The 17,001-nt window shown below is 37.8% G+C and overlaps 1 protein-coding gene and 1 pseudogene across 7 annotated transcripts in view; both read right to left on the bottom strand.

Moving 5' to 3' along the window:
- The window catches only part of csmd3 (CUB and Sushi multiple domains 3), a 709,139-nt gene that overhangs the window by 16,732 nt on the left and 675,406 nt on the right, over positions 1-17,001 (bottom strand). For all 7 annotated transcript variants that reach the window (XM_062980075.1, XM_062980076.1, XM_062980077.1 and 4 more), the window contains 3 exons: positions 12,488-12,599; positions 11,561-11,740; positions 9,826-9,891 (listed from right to left, as the gene is read on the bottom strand). In XM_062980075.1, coding sequence (XP_062836145.1) covers positions 9,826-9,891; positions 11,561-11,740; positions 12,488-12,599 — 358 coding nt within the window. The remainder of the gene's footprint in view (positions 1-9,825; positions 9,892-11,560; positions 11,741-12,487; positions 12,600-17,001) is intronic.
- On the bottom strand, positions 6,060-9,819 carry LOC134298803 (large ribosomal subunit protein uL10-like; annotated as a pseudogene).

Raw genomic sequence — 17,001 nt, 5'->3', positions numbered from 1 at the left:
AGATGTGGGCGAAACATCAGGAGAGAATACTTCTGGAACATGGCCACACAGCCCGAAAGACATACAACAACCCTGTGATCCCGGCCATGAAAGCCTTCGACAACACAACAACAAATAATTCGGGGTTTTTTTGTTACTTTAATTATTACCTATTGCATGGAAATATAACAACAATTTTGGCAGCATTTTTGCAGATTTCATGCCATTTTGTTATTAGGCTATCTTTTTTTATGTAACAGAATGACCACGCAGTCAATATCTAACCTTCCCTTTTTGGGTAAGGTTCTGGAGCACGTGGTGGCCTCACAACTCCAGAGGTTCCTGGATGAAACAGATTATCTAGATCCATCCCAGTGTGGGTTCAGGCCTGGCTATGGACCGAAATGGCATTGGTCACCTTGGTGGATGATCTACGTAGATAACTAGATAGAGGGCTTTTGTCCCTTCTGGTTCTATTAGACCTCTCAGCTGCTTTCGATACCATTGACCATGGTATCCTTCTGGACCGCCTCATGGGAATGGGACTTGGAGGCACTGTGACACAGTGGTTCCGGTCCTTCCTAGAGGGTCGGGTTCAGAAGGTGGTACTGGGGGACTTCTGCTCAACCCCATGGCGTCCCACAGGGCCCAATTTTGTCCCCCATGTTGTTTAACATCTACATGATATCGCTGGAAGAGATCATCCAGAGTATTGGAGTTTGGTGCCATCCGTACGCAGATGAAACCCAACTCTACTACTTGTTTCTACCTGATGCCAAGGATGCTGTCCTGATGCCTATTGGCTGTAATGGACTGGGTAAGGATGAACAAATTGAAGTTAATAATAATGCAGTAAAATTCAGTATGTCATGCTGTGTTTGCAATAAAGACCTTATCCCACCCTAAATTTCCCCTGTTTTCTGACAATCTTCTTACACTGACATAATGGAGTCACACAGAGGTCTTCCCATGATGCACAGCTGCTTCTGGGTGGCTGTGCATTGAAATCTCTCTCACCAGTGTGAGAAGACTGTCAGAGGAGAAGGAAAGCGCAAAAATGTTGTGGGATGGCTGGCCATCCCCGAAGATGAATCTTGCCATGGTAGGTCACATCCCCATTATTAAGGGCACTTTCCTCCACTTTTCCCCACTTCTCTCCTGCTCGTAGGATAAGGTCATGAGTTACATTTCAAACATAGTAACAAGCAAGCATCAGTGCATTATTTCAAAATGTTATAATGAGTAACAAGAATATAGATATATAGATATATATTTCAAGTTCCATAAATAATTATAAAAATACATGGAAAGTGTTTCAGGAGTAATTTTCCCATGAGACACTTAGAGCATTCAAATCTTATGAACATCCCATCATATATTTATAAGGCACAGAGCTTCCATTCAAAGAGTTCTTTTACATTTTCAAGCTGTAAGACTGACTAAACATTCTACAGAAATGTCAACACCCCTGTGGTCAACAAATTAAAAGAAAATGTTCAGCTGATCCTAAATTAAACTTAAAAGTGTTGTCCAAACAAACAGCAGAGCCTGCATTCATCTATCCATTTAGTAAAAATTAATCTAGAGAACTGGCCAGCTCAAAGTAAAATATATGAAGGGGTGAAACAAAAATAACTTTGTAGCTGTGAAATTTCCCCTAATTGGATTTTGAAGGGACATTTACTGAAGTAACCAAATATTCCTTTTTGCTCTTCTGAAAAAGGTGCTTGTGCATGAAAACATTAATTAGCAGCTATTGATGACCAACTATGAAATAATGAGACAAGACACAGAGAATTGGATTAAGAAAAGGCCATTTTATTTGACCTATAGCGTATTTAAGTGACTTGTGCCTGAAGATAAGCCAAAGAGTAGGAAGCAACATGAAGCCAGGTGTCAACCTGTGGCCATCTCCTCAGCCATCCGTTTGGTGAAACACCTGGCTTTGAGGGCAACCTAATGCTATGGGTTCCTCAATTTGTCTAATTATTTCTTGGAAGGTAAGCCAAGGCACTCCAACCAAAGTCCTAGGGCTTTATAAGAGACAGAAAACCCTCAGGTTGACCAAAAGGAACTAAAGAGGACATTCCAGAGACCCATCTATCACCAAAAGGGTGCCAAGATGCACACTAAATTCTTATATTATCTCTCTGTTCTCTACCAGTGACAATTTATTTACTGATACCACCCTTATCCAATCATCAAAGGCTCACTGATACAATTTGGGGTAAAACCTTCAGGAAAATGGGAGAAAATTCCAAGCTGGTCCTGAAGCAACCAGCAAGGTTCATAATGAACTAAAGATGGGAGGATGGGTCACAAGTCAAATGATGCAAATGAGGGAGTGGACTGGCTTTAAATAACCTATGGCCCTCTGTCCTTTTCATGTAACCTGACTTGGCCCCTGTGATGACTCATGGGCCATGTAGTTCCGTTCCTAGTACTATTGTGACAGATGAAGAGGACAACTTGGGTTTCCCACCGTTTCAGCCAGAATTGGAGCCCTTGCACCTGCAAGATGTTTGGCCACAAGAAGTCAGCCAAACAAGCCTTGAGCAGAAATCTCCCCCGTTTTCTCGCCGGGATAATTATAATCGAGATAGAGGCACTAGGGAGGCGAATCGCAGAAGCGCCAGAATTGCTGCCAGACAATTAGCTGATTAAGCCTGTTTCCCTTGGGAAATCTTAAGGAGTCATGCATCTGGACACAGTATGGGTTTCACTTCTTGTTCCCCAGGGAAAGTGTTCCTTGGCGGGAAAACAAGATCCTATATAGGTGTTTAACCGCAAGGGAATCCTTGCGGAGTCAATTCGTCAGCTTCGGGAGCGAGATCGTGTGTGGACTCGCTATTCCAGTTCCTTGTTTCCAGGACCTTGTTCTTGTTCCAGCCCTGCCTTGTTTCCCCGGACCTTGCCACGGACCTCGCCACGGACCCTGTTCTCGTCTCTTGCTTCTTGTTGCCTTGAATCAAGCCTTGTTTGCCAAGAATCTATTTTGCTCTCCAGCCTTGTTGTCAAGCTCCATTGGACTAAAGGACCTTGTCATTTCCCCACACTTTGCTTGGCAAAGTGTGTGTTTCGGTTATTGGATTATAACTTTGGACTCTAATATCTCACATTGGACATTGTTTTCCTGGACTATATTTGACCTTTCCTGAAAGGTCTACTTCTGAACTTTATTCTTCACTTGTTTTTATTGACTTTATATATTCCTTTAATAAAGATATTAGATAGATTCTGGTCTCTGTGCATGGTTATTGGTGCTCTGCAGCCTGGGTCCTGACAGCCCCAAGGATTAACTTAATTCTGGCCTCTGTTTACGGAGGCCATTAGTGCCCCCTCTCCACAGCGTTATGCACTGTGTAATCTTGGTACATAAATGGAGAACCCATACTGATAGCTTAATATTATAAATGTTACTTCTCATGTCAAAATAAACTAAAACCATGTGCAAAAAATATATACACATTTATGGAGGATCAGTGAAGGTAGTTAAGTCAATGTGGCTTCTTTGCCATTTGTTGTATAGTCCAGATAAGACCAGTGCCAGGAGAGTATATAGGATTCTGTATAAAACAAGTTAAATACTGTTTTTCATGCCAATAAAATCCAATCTATGAATATTTTCCCAAAAGCAAATTTTGTTGAATTCAGTGGGGCTTTAAACCTAGCAAAGTGTTCATAAGTATGCAAGCTTGAAGTATATAAAGTGTGTAAATTCTTCATGACAAATTAAAGGAGAGTTCTGAGCTTTATTCTTCAGGGTATATTCCATACAAATGAAACAAATGATTCAATGTCTTCTTTTAGTGCCTTATAGGCATTTCTCATATTTTTACGCTAGCCAAGGAGTCCTTTTGGAATAAATGAATGTTAATCATTATAAATGGAGGTGCAGATTGATGAGCTAAGCTCTAACACAAAGCAAAATCAATGGAAAAAGTTTTACTCATTTCAGTAACTCCGAAGTTAGATTCTTAAACCTGAATTGATGCCTACAAAATCATATTTAGATGCAAAGACAAAATTCTCAGGACTGTGATGTAATAAAAACTATGAGGAACAGGCCAATACATTACATATGCAATATATAGTTCAGGATAAATTGTGTATTAATGTTTTACCAAAATAATGTGTATTCTTGTTTTGGTATTATTATGTGTATATGTTATGTTATAGTTATACTACATATTATATATCATATCATATATTACATTATGTGTCTTATTGCTTTGGTAAAGCAATAATACACATTTTAGCCTGAACTATAAAAAAGAGATGTAGCACCTGGTTTTAAAGTATATATTTATATATTCTTTTGATCTGGTATCTAGAGTATCCAATGAAATGCAATTTCTTTGCTCAATCATACTCATTACACTCAAATGCCACATGAAAACAGCAAATAGCTACAGTTTTTTTTGCTGAAGCTGTGAATGTAGAAGACAGTACCTTTAGAGGAAGTAAATTAAATGCTACACAGATTAGAAAGTATTTGATGGCAATTTTATGCAGCTTCCATATTGTTGAAAGCAACAATAAAAAGCTTAGCAAGATTATTGAGATGATATTTCCAGAAATTTCAAATCAATTTTCCTTATATCCAGATGGTATTTGAATTTTATTACTGTATCAGGCCTCCTCAGGCTTTTGATAGGATCAAAGCACAGAAACAGGTGCCTGTGTGTTCTCATTCAAATAAACATTTAAGAAAGGAAATCTGTAAGCAAAATATAAATATAAATAAGTAAAAATATACATGCATACTTTGAAATGTTTGCACTTGGGGTAAAAATGTAAGTTCAATGACTGTTTAATAGATTATACTTTCTGAGTACATCAATTATCAACTTGGACAGTAATGACAGTAACAGCCGTAAACAAGACCAACAAGTTAACAATACTGTCATGGGCACACACATGGTACCACAATATGCCAACATTTTCATGGATAACCTAAAATAACATTTCCTTAACTCCTACATCCAGAAATCTCTCCTCTATCTGAGGTATATTAATGATATCTTCACAATTTGGATTCATGGAGAGGACTTACTCAAGGCATTCCACCAGAATTTAAGCTCCTTTAAGACCACCATCTTGCCCTGGAACTAATAACTAGAACAAATCCACGTTCTGGACACCATCATACAACTGTACCATGGACATCAGAGCACCACATTATCTTGCAAACCCACTGACCACCACACTTACATGTCTCCTGTTTTCACCCTGAAAGCACTACCAAATCCAGAGTTTACAGACAAACACCCTGATGCAATTGCATCTGCTCAGACCCACAAGACAGGGAAGCCAGACTCATAGAACTGCAAAAAGCATTCTTGAAGTTACAGTATGAAGATAGGAATAGAAATACACAAAACACAAAAACCAGTCACATAACACTTCAATCTTTCTGGGCATTTCATCAATGACTTTATAATAGCTGTCCTTTGCACACACACACATTCTCACTCACAGACAGAAACATCTACAAAGGAAGACTGGAAAGAGAAACAATAGAATTAGACTACATTCATAAGCTTCAGTGCATTGACAGTACATTGAACAAGGGCAATGGTTTTCTGAAACACTACATGTATAACAACATTAATTAACACCCCAGCCACATCACATCTCCATTCTGGCTCCCCAGCACCATGCCATTATATTCAAATAACTCTCCCATCATTCATTTGGTTATCTACTAACTTTGACTTAAGTTACATCTTTCCGCTTGCATTTGTTCTCCATCAACCAATGTTAAAACTGAACTTCTCACTTCATTAACATACCCACATGTTTTGCTTTTATATGATCATTCATACATACGGTCACAGCCCATAAAGGTATGGGCACTTCACTCAATGCAACAAAGGAAGCAGACTTATGTGCATCTCTATTGTAGAATGGATGTGTACAGATGTACAGATGTGTGAGGTGACAGGAATGGAATCCTTTCTGATCCCACCACACACAGTTACCACCAATTATAAAAATGTCTTGATGATGATTTTAACTATATTATTCTATGTTTTAACTATCTTCTTCGCTGCCACCAATGGAGGAGATGTCAGGCAGATGGCACTTATTCTTTTTATGCTTTCTTTGTTTATTTTACTTCAGATGGTGATGTTGCTTAACTTAGTATATGATTGTGACAGAGACTTAGATGGAATAAAAATCAAAACAAGTTTATTGCATGTACAGAGTTAAGCTCTGGTTTGGTTTCTATAGCTTTTTAAAGGCACTTAGATTAATGGTTACAAACAGATGTGAGGTGTTCCAACTTTCAAAATACTTCTTTCTCCAAAACTAAACTAGAACCTGATCCTCTTGGATCCACTGGGATTAACTTCCCCTAATCCACAGCCTCTATAAATAACCCTAAACAAGTCACCTAACTTGCTTAGTCTGGCCTAATAGAGGTCTGCCTCCCTGGTTTCCTTAACCTGAAACCAGTCTTTTCCCTATGACTAAAAATCACAGACTGAGATTTAAACTCCCCTGGTTTCCTTTTCAATGGCTGTTGGCTCCGCCCCCGTTGTCACAGCAACCTATCTTCTAATGCTGAGCTGGTTACCTTCTGGCACTATCAGCTCCAATACTTACCATTTTAAATTAACCAAACCTGACTGTTTAAACAAAATCAAATTAAACATGTCATCTATAAACAAAATAAAATCATACACTTCTTTACAGGATGCAGCTAGACACCCCTCTAATAGCCATGGCTCAGTGCTATGGAATAATGAGGATTGTAGTGGTGATTCTCTTCTTTGGCAGAGAAGCCTCAAGACCTGGTAAGGCTACAACTCCCATGACTGCACCCTCAGTAGCTCAAGTCTATAAAACATTGTGCAACCAAGGTATTTATCTCAGTTACTCTTTTGAGATGCTGTAAGATCCCTTGGCATACTGATATTCCAAATTAACACAGCTGTGTATTTGAATTTTAAGTCTTTCTTGGAAATGTTAAAATGAGCTTGGTCCCACCAATGTGATTTACATGCTTATTTAGAAATAAGATCCACTATACTCTCAACATGTAAGTATGGACCAGATTTCACATAGGATAACTACGAATTTAGAATTTTGCCAACAACACTTGTTGATCTGATTTGTGCCTGTCAAAGTAAAGTGCAGTCACCCAACTGAACACAATTTTTGGAGAAGATCCATACAGAATTGCAGTTATCCTGGGAAAATGCATTCAAAACTCATGAGCACTAAGGACCCCAAAACTGAGATGATTTTGCATTATACTTGCACAATTTAATTTATATAATGATATAAAAATAATGGTATTGTGTTTAACAATATCAGATTTTTGATGAAAGAAACTGGAAAGCCACTAGTTGGCTCCCTCTCTTCAGGAAACAACTGAAGACTTGGATGTTTCGGCAGGCCTTCGGAGGTACAGTCATTAATTAATCAGCCCCAGAGGGTTTTTAATAATCTATCCTGTATTTATTATGGTCTTACCATTTATGTGTTTTAAATGCATTTTTTATCTTGTATTGTTGTTTTAATTGATATATTGTATAATTGTTTTATCTTTTTTTATATTGTGATTTGTATTATGTTGCTTATTTTTGTCCTTATGTTGTTTGGGCCTCTGCCCCATGTAAGCCACCCCGAGTCCCCGCGGGGAGATGATGGTGATGATGATGATGATGATGATGATGATTATTATGACTCCTGTTCCTATCTCTGATTGAAGTTATGACACAGAAAATGTTACCTATGTCAGAAAGACTCCAAAAGACTGTTTTCCAAAATGCCTGAGGCTTATAATGCAAAGCCAATTCTGTTTTCAGTAAGTGTATTTATTATAAACACTTCACATGTCAGTCTATATATTTTAAATATGAGGAAAAACATACAGGTTATACTCAGATCTCTAATCATGCCTACCAACTTATGTCAGGTAAAAGTAGTACTTTATTTTGTTCCTTTCCTTTCTTATTCCAAATGGAAGATGACAAAAAACATCCACCAGCAGCCGTTAGTCAAAGAGACCAAATCCCATATCTTTGTCCAACTCTTCTGATTCTTCCTTGGCTTCCACTTTAGCCGGGGCAGCTGCGACTGGGTCAGCCGTCTCCACTGCAACCGGGGCAGCAGCCACAAAAGCTGATGGGTCAGCCAGGAAGGCCTTCACCTTTTCAGCCAATGGGAAAGAGTAGTCGGTTTCCACAGCCACAGCCAGGACCCGTTTGTACCCATTAATGATGGAATGGGGCACAGAGGCAACGGCTGGGTAGCCAATTTGCAAGCAGATGCTGGCAACGTTGCGGACACCCTCCAGGAAACTCCCTCACAGGGTCTCCTCGGTGATGTCCAGAACTTTAGAGTTATAAATGCTGCCGTTATCAAACACCTGCTGGATGATGAGCTCAAAGGAGAAGGGGGAGATGTTCAGCATGTTCAGCAAGGTGGGTTCGCTGGCACCCACTTTGTCTCCAGTCTTGATCAACTGCACATCAATCAGGATTTCAATGGTACCTCTGGAAATCTTTGTGGTAATGTCCAAAGCCTGGAAAAAGGAGGTCTTTTCAGGGCCCAGGTCGGTGTTTTGGGCTGGCACAGTCACATCGCAGGGGGCAATGACACTTACACGAGCAGTAGCTGGCACTTTGTTAGCCAACAGCATGTCTCAAATTTCAGTCAGATTGTCCTTGGTCAACACAAAGCCCATGTTGAAATGGACATGAGACAAAAGTTTCTCCAGAGCAGGGTTGTTCTCCAGATGCCCACGGATGACCTTGCGCAACATGGTGTTCTTCCCCATGAGGACCACAGCTTTCCCGTGCAGGAACATGCAGATCTGCTGCATCTGCTTGGATCCATGTTGTCTGCTCCCACACAATGAAGCATTTTGGATAATCATCCAAGAGTTGGATGATCTTGAGGAAATAGTTGGATTTCCACGTGGCTCGGTCTTCCCTGGGCATCGTGGTGACCCAAGGATCACACAACGCCGGCGGTTTAAAGACTGTGGTGCCTCCTTACGAAGTCTCCATGGAACAAAAGGCATCAACTTATGTCCATCCACATCAATCAAACATTTCAATGTGGATTCAAATTTACATCCTGATACAGACTGGCACCTACACATACAAGCTCGCAAGAGCACACAAATCTCTTTTGCTGGATTAAGAGTGAACCTTTTTATCAATCATATTTATCAATTCCCCACAAATGCTGCTCTTCTTCAAACATTTCTTTGCACTTGAAACTTTATAAAAGATTAAAACATAACTTTATAAAGCTTCAAAACAGCTTTATAATTTATATACAACATATGTTTGTTTCATTTAGGTTTAACTATATCAGGAAGCCATATGTCATGGCATAGAAATGCACAAAAATACATATGGATAATTTCTGAAACAAAGGAATAAAATTAATTTCTTAAGTGCATTCAACACTGCTTGTATTTGCAAACAGATACTATAAGATTAATTTGACAACAGCAGATAATGACATTTAAAAAAAACACAAATAGGCTCATTTGAATATGGGCTTGAAAAGAATCAGTAAGATTAATGTATATTATTTCTAAATAGCACTGTAATTCTGAGGCCCATGCAGACAATCCATGCAGAGTGTAGATTAGGTGATCCACCAGAATAGCTTAACAAAAGTCCTGTAAATCTGGATAGTTACCATACGCATTGAGGACATGCACAAAACTATTTCCACACTATACAGCTCTTTTTCAACCAAGAATGCCTTATATTCTCTTTTTGTGCTCACTCTGTAATGATTAAATAAAGTGAGACTTACTTCTGAGTAGAATGCACTGCAAATATTTTAATAAATAAACTGCCATACACTCACCATTAAGTTTAGGACTTGGTGTTCCCAAAGCTGGCCTCGGGTCTTTCACCAATATTTTGGAACCAGCTGTTGAGATAAGTAATAAAACTTAAGGTCATATATAAGTATAGCTATATATTGTATTACTATTTCACTAAAATCCACAAAATATTTGGAATTATATATATATTGTAGCCAATTATAGAAGTGGAGTAAATCTTGAACACCTTGATAAGAACTTATTTTATAATTTAATCATAATTTTATCCCCTGTCTATTATCTGAACATATTACTTAGACAAACAAAACTTGCCAATTTAGAGCTCCCATGTTACCATCCAGAAACATGTCTTTGTAATGTAATCTTGTGAGAACTGTGGAGCACCTGAATAAACTGATTAGGAAATATCAAAGTGTTCAGAACTTCTGTTAATGTCACTGGTTCTATTATTCTACAAGTCAAAATCACACTATTTCCTATATACTGGGATATATACATTTCAGGAATGAAATGAAGCTATGACATCAAAAAGAAGTTCATGTATTGAAGCCAGAGCAACTTTACAGCTGCCACATGTATCCTTATTATTGTGGTTTCCTTTGAAACTTGAAGCATGAGATGAAAGCACCATAATTTTTCTTTTTAAAATCACCAAAGAAGTCATTTTTTCTGTTTTCATGAGCAACAAGAGTGACAGGAAGACACGCTGCTTTCTCTCCTAATAATGTTTCTATCTGAAAGTAAATGCTTTCTTCAGATTTCTGGATCTGTCAATCAGCACATGAAAAGAAAAGCTCAAAGATCTGCTGGTTTGTTCTAGACAGAGCATAGATTTTTAAAAGTTCCACTTCTTCATATCGTTGAAGACATGTGTATTTTACTCTTTGCTTTCCAGTTAATTTGTTTTACTTCAACCTGTATTTTTGACAACTGGAAAATAGCAATGTATGAAAAACAAATTTTAATCATTCTTGTTCAATTGGATAGAAAATACTTTATGTGTAGCATTTGTGTAATTAACAGGGTTATCGAATACTACATGCCACCATGTAATAATTGCGCCTCAATTTTTGGGGTGGCATTATTTATATTTTTGTGTTCTTCACATAACAGTCATACCCTTCATTCACTCACCCGTGCTCCCTCCCCTTTGTAGCTATGGGGCTTCACTCAGCTGGCAGCCGAATTAAGCCCCCTAGCTGGAGAGAAGTTGTGTGTGCAGGTGAGTGAACGACACTTCATTCCCCTGCACATCCATCCCTTTGAAAGGGAAAAAGCCCCCCCCACACACACACAAAAGGATAAAAACTTAGTACTGTGTGATGAAATATTGTAGTTAAAAAGGTTTCTGTCAATGCCTTGGACTTAAAATCCTTTTGTTAGTCCTAAATAAAGTTGCTCATTTAAATCTACGGAATTTACTTGTGTAAAGACTTAAATTTCAACAGTTTATTTCAATGGGTTTACTCTAGTTAGAACATAAAATTCAACTCCTTGTCATTCATTTCACAATTATCATTCTGTTTTCCCTGCTTCTTATAAAACTATGATTTTGGCAATTGCCTACACTGAGTATCAATAAATAATGTGGCAAAATCACTCTCTATGTTCATTTATTGGGCGGTAGAGGTGGAATGATACAATGACTAGCTACATTGTGCTAGAAGAGTAAATAAAGACAAAGGTATGGGGCACCATATCTTCTATAAATCTACTTCTGCTCCAGAGAGGCAATTAAATGATGTGAGGAATTACCTTGACACACAGGAACTTTTCCTGTCCATGCGCCATCAGATCTACAGACTCTATGTTCTGATCCTCCTGCTAGGAAAAATCCTGGTTGGCAGGTGTATATGAGGGTATAACCAAGAGAGGGGAGATCCATTCCGGCAACGTTTGTGTGAGCTGGAGATTCTGGCTGTTTACAACTGTGAGCTAAAAAGAAAGATATAATTTACTTTATATGTGACAAAATATATAGAACTAGCATATTAATGTGATCACCACCCAAGTCACAGATGGAAAGTTGTGAGGGTCCATAATAAAAACGGTAAGTCCAATCTAATTCACAAACCCAATCCTTAACTTTCACCAACAGAGCCAAATTGAATTCTCTCACCTTTCTAAAACAATATCTAGATGTCTGGTACCAGAGTGAAGAAAAGAAATGGACAGAATGGGTTTAATCATGGAAATCTAACAAACCAGGCAAAGGTGAACTTGAAAGAATTGCCTGTCTCTGAGGGTATTGTCATCTTCTATCTCCTTTTTCTTTTTATGACCATAACCTCAAAAAAATAAAATAAAAGAACGTTGGTAAAAGACAACCTCTTTATTTTTGAGACACTCTGCAAAGGATGAGTGGTGTAGCACAAAGCTACCCACTTATATCTGGTAAACAGAAGGGAGCCCTCTTCTTCTTACCATGACCATAATATACTTTCTCTTGTCCCTCTACAATTATTAGGAGAGATTGAATCATGGCTTTCCCAATGACTGTGAAATATCTGTCCCAATTCCATGCCGTGTGCCTAACTGGGAACATATATATTTTCCACAGATTTGATAGATATATAAAATAAAATGTGTAAAATATCAACAGAAGCTACTGGTGAAACTCCCAGTGATATTAAGTGTTATGAATCTATCTTTGTCTCCTTCTACTATTTTCCCATAACTTACGTATGCATTCTGGCTGAATCCCACTCCATGTAAGGTCAGGAAGGCAGGTTCGAGTTGTAGAACCTTGAAGTAGGTATCCTTTTCTGCAGTGAAACTGTACAATATTTCCTACCTATTGAAACATGAAGAGTACTTTGATTTGTTAAAGGGCAAATAAAAAAATATCAACAAAGACAAAATAGAAGTTTTTTCAATCCACTTCAATAATAGATTTCAAATCAGTTATTTTGTATTTTCTTTAAAAGTCCATTTTATCACCAGTTATGTGAACAGCAAACATATTGCAAAATATGAAAAATTCTCAGTTAAGAAATCTTAAACATAAAGAATGTGTTTCTGCTAAAAAACAAAAAAACAAAAACCCGCAATTCTTATCAACCATTCAAAAATCATTTACTGCTTATGTCTGGTCTTGATCACGTCTATTATGATCACTAGATATGAATGCAAACCTTGCTTTCCCATTTTCCTGACTGCACCCAATACCAGAGCCTTTGTGAAGTAGCTGCTATTTAATACTGCAATCACAAAGCGAAGCTTCAGATGATAACTTAAATTCAAGTGCCAATATTCTTATTATATGGTTGCTTCCCCTTAGATATATTTTTGGCCTTGAATACACCAGTTGCGAGAAAATTAAAAGTGAAATGGACCCATGTATGTCATTTTATTAAATATGTTATTAAATATTTGCTATCACTTGGCAAATCCAACAATTGCATGGATTAACATGGCCCTTTGAAATCTTCATCAAACTCATGTTTTTTCTAGAAATGCCTCAGAAAAACCATTAGGGGTTGTTCAGCAAAATGCAGAAACAAAGAGGAAGATGTGATAGGGCAAAGTCATGGAATCTAGGTATGAATGTCACTACCATGAAGTAGTGCGCATTGGAACAGAGTGGGCCTCAATCTCCCCATGCTGCTGCTGGTGACCTCCCTCTGCTACTATCATCTGTTCTCTACATGTGCCTTTCACCTTGTCTCATGCACAGGGGAATCAGAAAGAAATGATGGAGCACCCCCATTCCACAACAATGGGGAAGGGTGGGTAGGAGAATAGTTATTGTTGTAGCTAAAGCTGTGCCACAGGAGAGAACCTCTTCTATGCATCGTGAATTCCTAGAATTCCTATTCCTGAAGATTGCTGGTCATGGAATACTGGCCCTCATATGAAAGAGTAGATAAAACCACTATAATGTGGATGTTTTTCTTCTCTTTAGACTCTGCCATCCAAATCTTTCCTTCTTGTCTTTTGTATCGAGTATCCTTGCTTTTAAATGAGCATTATTTGAATCCCTAGGGCCCCAAAGAGAACTGTGTTTTTCTTTTCTTTTTCCTAGTACCAACTGATGAGGAAAAAACAGGAAGAGATGTAAACAGTGTAAGAGAGCTTGTTCTTTCTGTTTTGCTCTCTAGGCACTTAAGACTTTATTCTCCCCTTTTGTCTCATTTACAAGTCCCTGGAATCACCATCATACTAAAAAGCTTTCTTTCTATTTTTCTTTTTTTCCTAGCAATTAGAATGTATCTTCCTCTTGTGGAGATTTCCTCTGATATCAGGCATTTCTGGTTCTTTCTATAGTACACAGTGAATAGGGATTTGGTACATAGGTTTGGATGGATATCAGAAAAGTTCTACCTTATTTAAATCTAGCACAAAAATTCCTGATGTCCAAGACCACGTAAAAAGTAACTATTGTTATTAACTGCCAGTATGATGATATGCATATCTTCTCAATGTACGTCCAATAGATACTCACTGTGGTTTGAGGGAAAAAAAGACTGGCCCCCACCCTGCCAGCATGCTTCTGACAGCATGCAAAGGTATTTATAATCAGGAAAATGAATGGTTGTTAAAAAGGTAACTTGTTTCCCAAAGAAATGACTTTTAACATATGATTATTGTATATTTGTCCCCATGTTCCTGGGTTCATTTTACTTATGTTTCAATATCTGTTTTATTGTGTTTTCATATAATATTTTTGTCATTTCATCTTTAATTTTTAATTAGCATTACATGCAACAGAGTACATCATCTGTTGTGGCTGATGATGATGATGATGATGATGATGATGATGATGATGATGATTATTTATACCCCGCCTTCTCTCCCCAAAGGGACTTGGGGCGGCTTACAACTAGCAATAATATAAAAATATAAGCAATACATGATAAACAACAACAAAAATAAACAATTACCATTTAGTACAGTTTAAAATACCATAAGTATTAATAAAGTACAATTTAAAAGCTATTGTCGAGACTGTTGTCAAGGTATGTTGCATGGAACATTTGCAATTACAGCAATTGTGCTAAAATTGAAATTTCCTCAAGCCCTTCTCCCTTCCATTTTCCATATAAGTTTTGTTTATACAGGAAAAAAAAACTTGGACAAAATCTTTCTCAAGATCTCGACTGCATTGATACTGATTACAATTTTGTGTTTGTGTATTTGTGCAAAGAATAAGGTCTGCTAGCAACTCCAAACAAACATACCACCTCATGTAAATGAATGTTTAATCAGCTCAGTGAATAAAGGATGTCTTTGTTACCATCTAAATTCTGTTTTGTTGACGGTTATGGTGGAGGAAATTAACACACTGCCTTTATATATATATTTTGCCTCTGATCCAACTGTTTACACTATTGTTACTGTTTTGTTTGTTTTATCGGGCCTGGCCCCATGTAAGCCGCCCCAAGTCCCTTCGGGGAGATGGGGCGGGGTATCAAAATAAAGTTATAATTATTATTACACTATCACCTCCCTCATGTGTATATAAACCTGCCAGCAATACCTCATTAATAATGCAAAAACGTTCATAAAATATTTGAAGAATGGTCTAAAAACCTGTTGGTCAAGTGTTGGAAAGTCCTGATAATGAGATTCCTGGACTGCCGTGAATCTCTGCAGTTCAAGATACATTTTATACAATTTTTCAAATAGGAGTTTCTGTAAAAAACCAGTATCTTTCACACAGGAAATATTATATTTTTGTACATAAAATAAGAGTTCAGTACAAAAAGTGCTGCTTTTTTTTTTTTTTTGGCAAAACCCACTACTACCAAATCTGAATTTTATACAGAACACATCCAAAATTGTGCATAGTCTTAGGACCCCATCACATTAATGCTGGGTTTTGCCACACTTCGTGATTTATCAGGTGGGGCCCAATGGGGAGGTATGGGGAACCTGGCATCCTGCATCCCGCATTGCCCGTCTTCCCCCTCACCTCATGCCATGGGGGGAAGTGCTGCAACCCAGCTTCCCCCATTGTTTTCAATGCAACATGGGAAGCTTGTGTTGCCGCCACTGCCTCTTACTCCGATTTCACCCCTCTTTAGGCTCCGAGCCTACATGTGATGGGAGTCAGAAGACTACGTGCCTTAAGAGGGATGAAATCAGCTTAGGAGAACAAATTTTGCGTATCTGATGATGTGGTTGGAAAACTGCCCTAGTGGGAAGAAAAATACTAATCTTGAAGATGAAATTATATCTCTACATTTCATTCATTCGATGTAGTGGACACAGTGTCCACAAAAATGTATAATATTATTGATATTTAGGATGCTACATGATTCTTTGGGGTTTTTTGCTTCAAGAAACTGTGACCAATACCTCTGCAGAAATCTATTGACCAAAATTCCTATGCTTTTGCATGCATAGGAGTGCCTCTCTGCAAATGGAGCCCATCACAAACTAGCAAGGTTATGCAACCAGTATGGATATCATGTTCAGTGTGGTGGGGCTAAGCTCAGTGATTGCTGCTACCTTCCACAATGCATTTAGAACAGAATGGCTGGATATGATTATAGCTGAAATGCAATTTTTAGGAGTAGCATGCTAGAATAGAACACCTTCATTTCTTTCATTTTTTAAAAAATTCTAGTACTACACTTTTCTTTAGATAAACAAACTCATCTTCCTGTGACATAAGTTTTGTGCTTATGTGTTAAATTCACAGAAAAGGATGGGTTTCAACACTGTTCCTTATCATAATAATGAGTTTCATACAAAGTGTGATAAAGCTGACCTGAGAGCAAATACAAAGAAAGTTACAAGTGTAATGAATATTTTTTTTTCTAAATTCAGATTGTGTCTTGGAACCCTTCAGATTTAATATAAAAGATGTTGCTGCATTTATACACAATCATATATGCATACACAATAAATTGGAGAAAAGAACAGAGCTTAAAATCTGCCTTGCATATATGAAATATTGTTTTAAATAAATCTAGTTATTTCGACTCAGTATTATGTTGTCCTATAATGGCTTATGGTCAGAGTGCTATAAACAATTTCCTATGTTACCAGCAATATCCCTGCAAAGATATTTCAAGCTCACAGTTCATTTCGGGGAAGCAATTTGTTTTTGAAGCTTGCAGATGAAGTTGGTAAAAAACTGACATCCAAATATATATTGTCTCTGTAAAATCTGTGTAGCTGTGTAAAAGGAAAGATCTATAATATTGCTGGACAGGATAGCATAAACATCAAATCCAAAATATAATGGA

The sequence above is a fragment of the Anolis carolinensis genome, chromosome 4, assembly GCF_035594765.1.
Source record: "Anolis carolinensis isolate JA03-04 chromosome 4, rAnoCar3.1.pri, whole genome shotgun sequence".
Lineage (NCBI taxonomy): Eukaryota > Metazoa > Chordata > Lepidosauria > Squamata > Dactyloidae > Anolis > Anolis carolinensis.
Note: the sequence above shows the minus strand (reverse complement) of the source record. Positions and strands in the feature narration are given on the sequence as shown.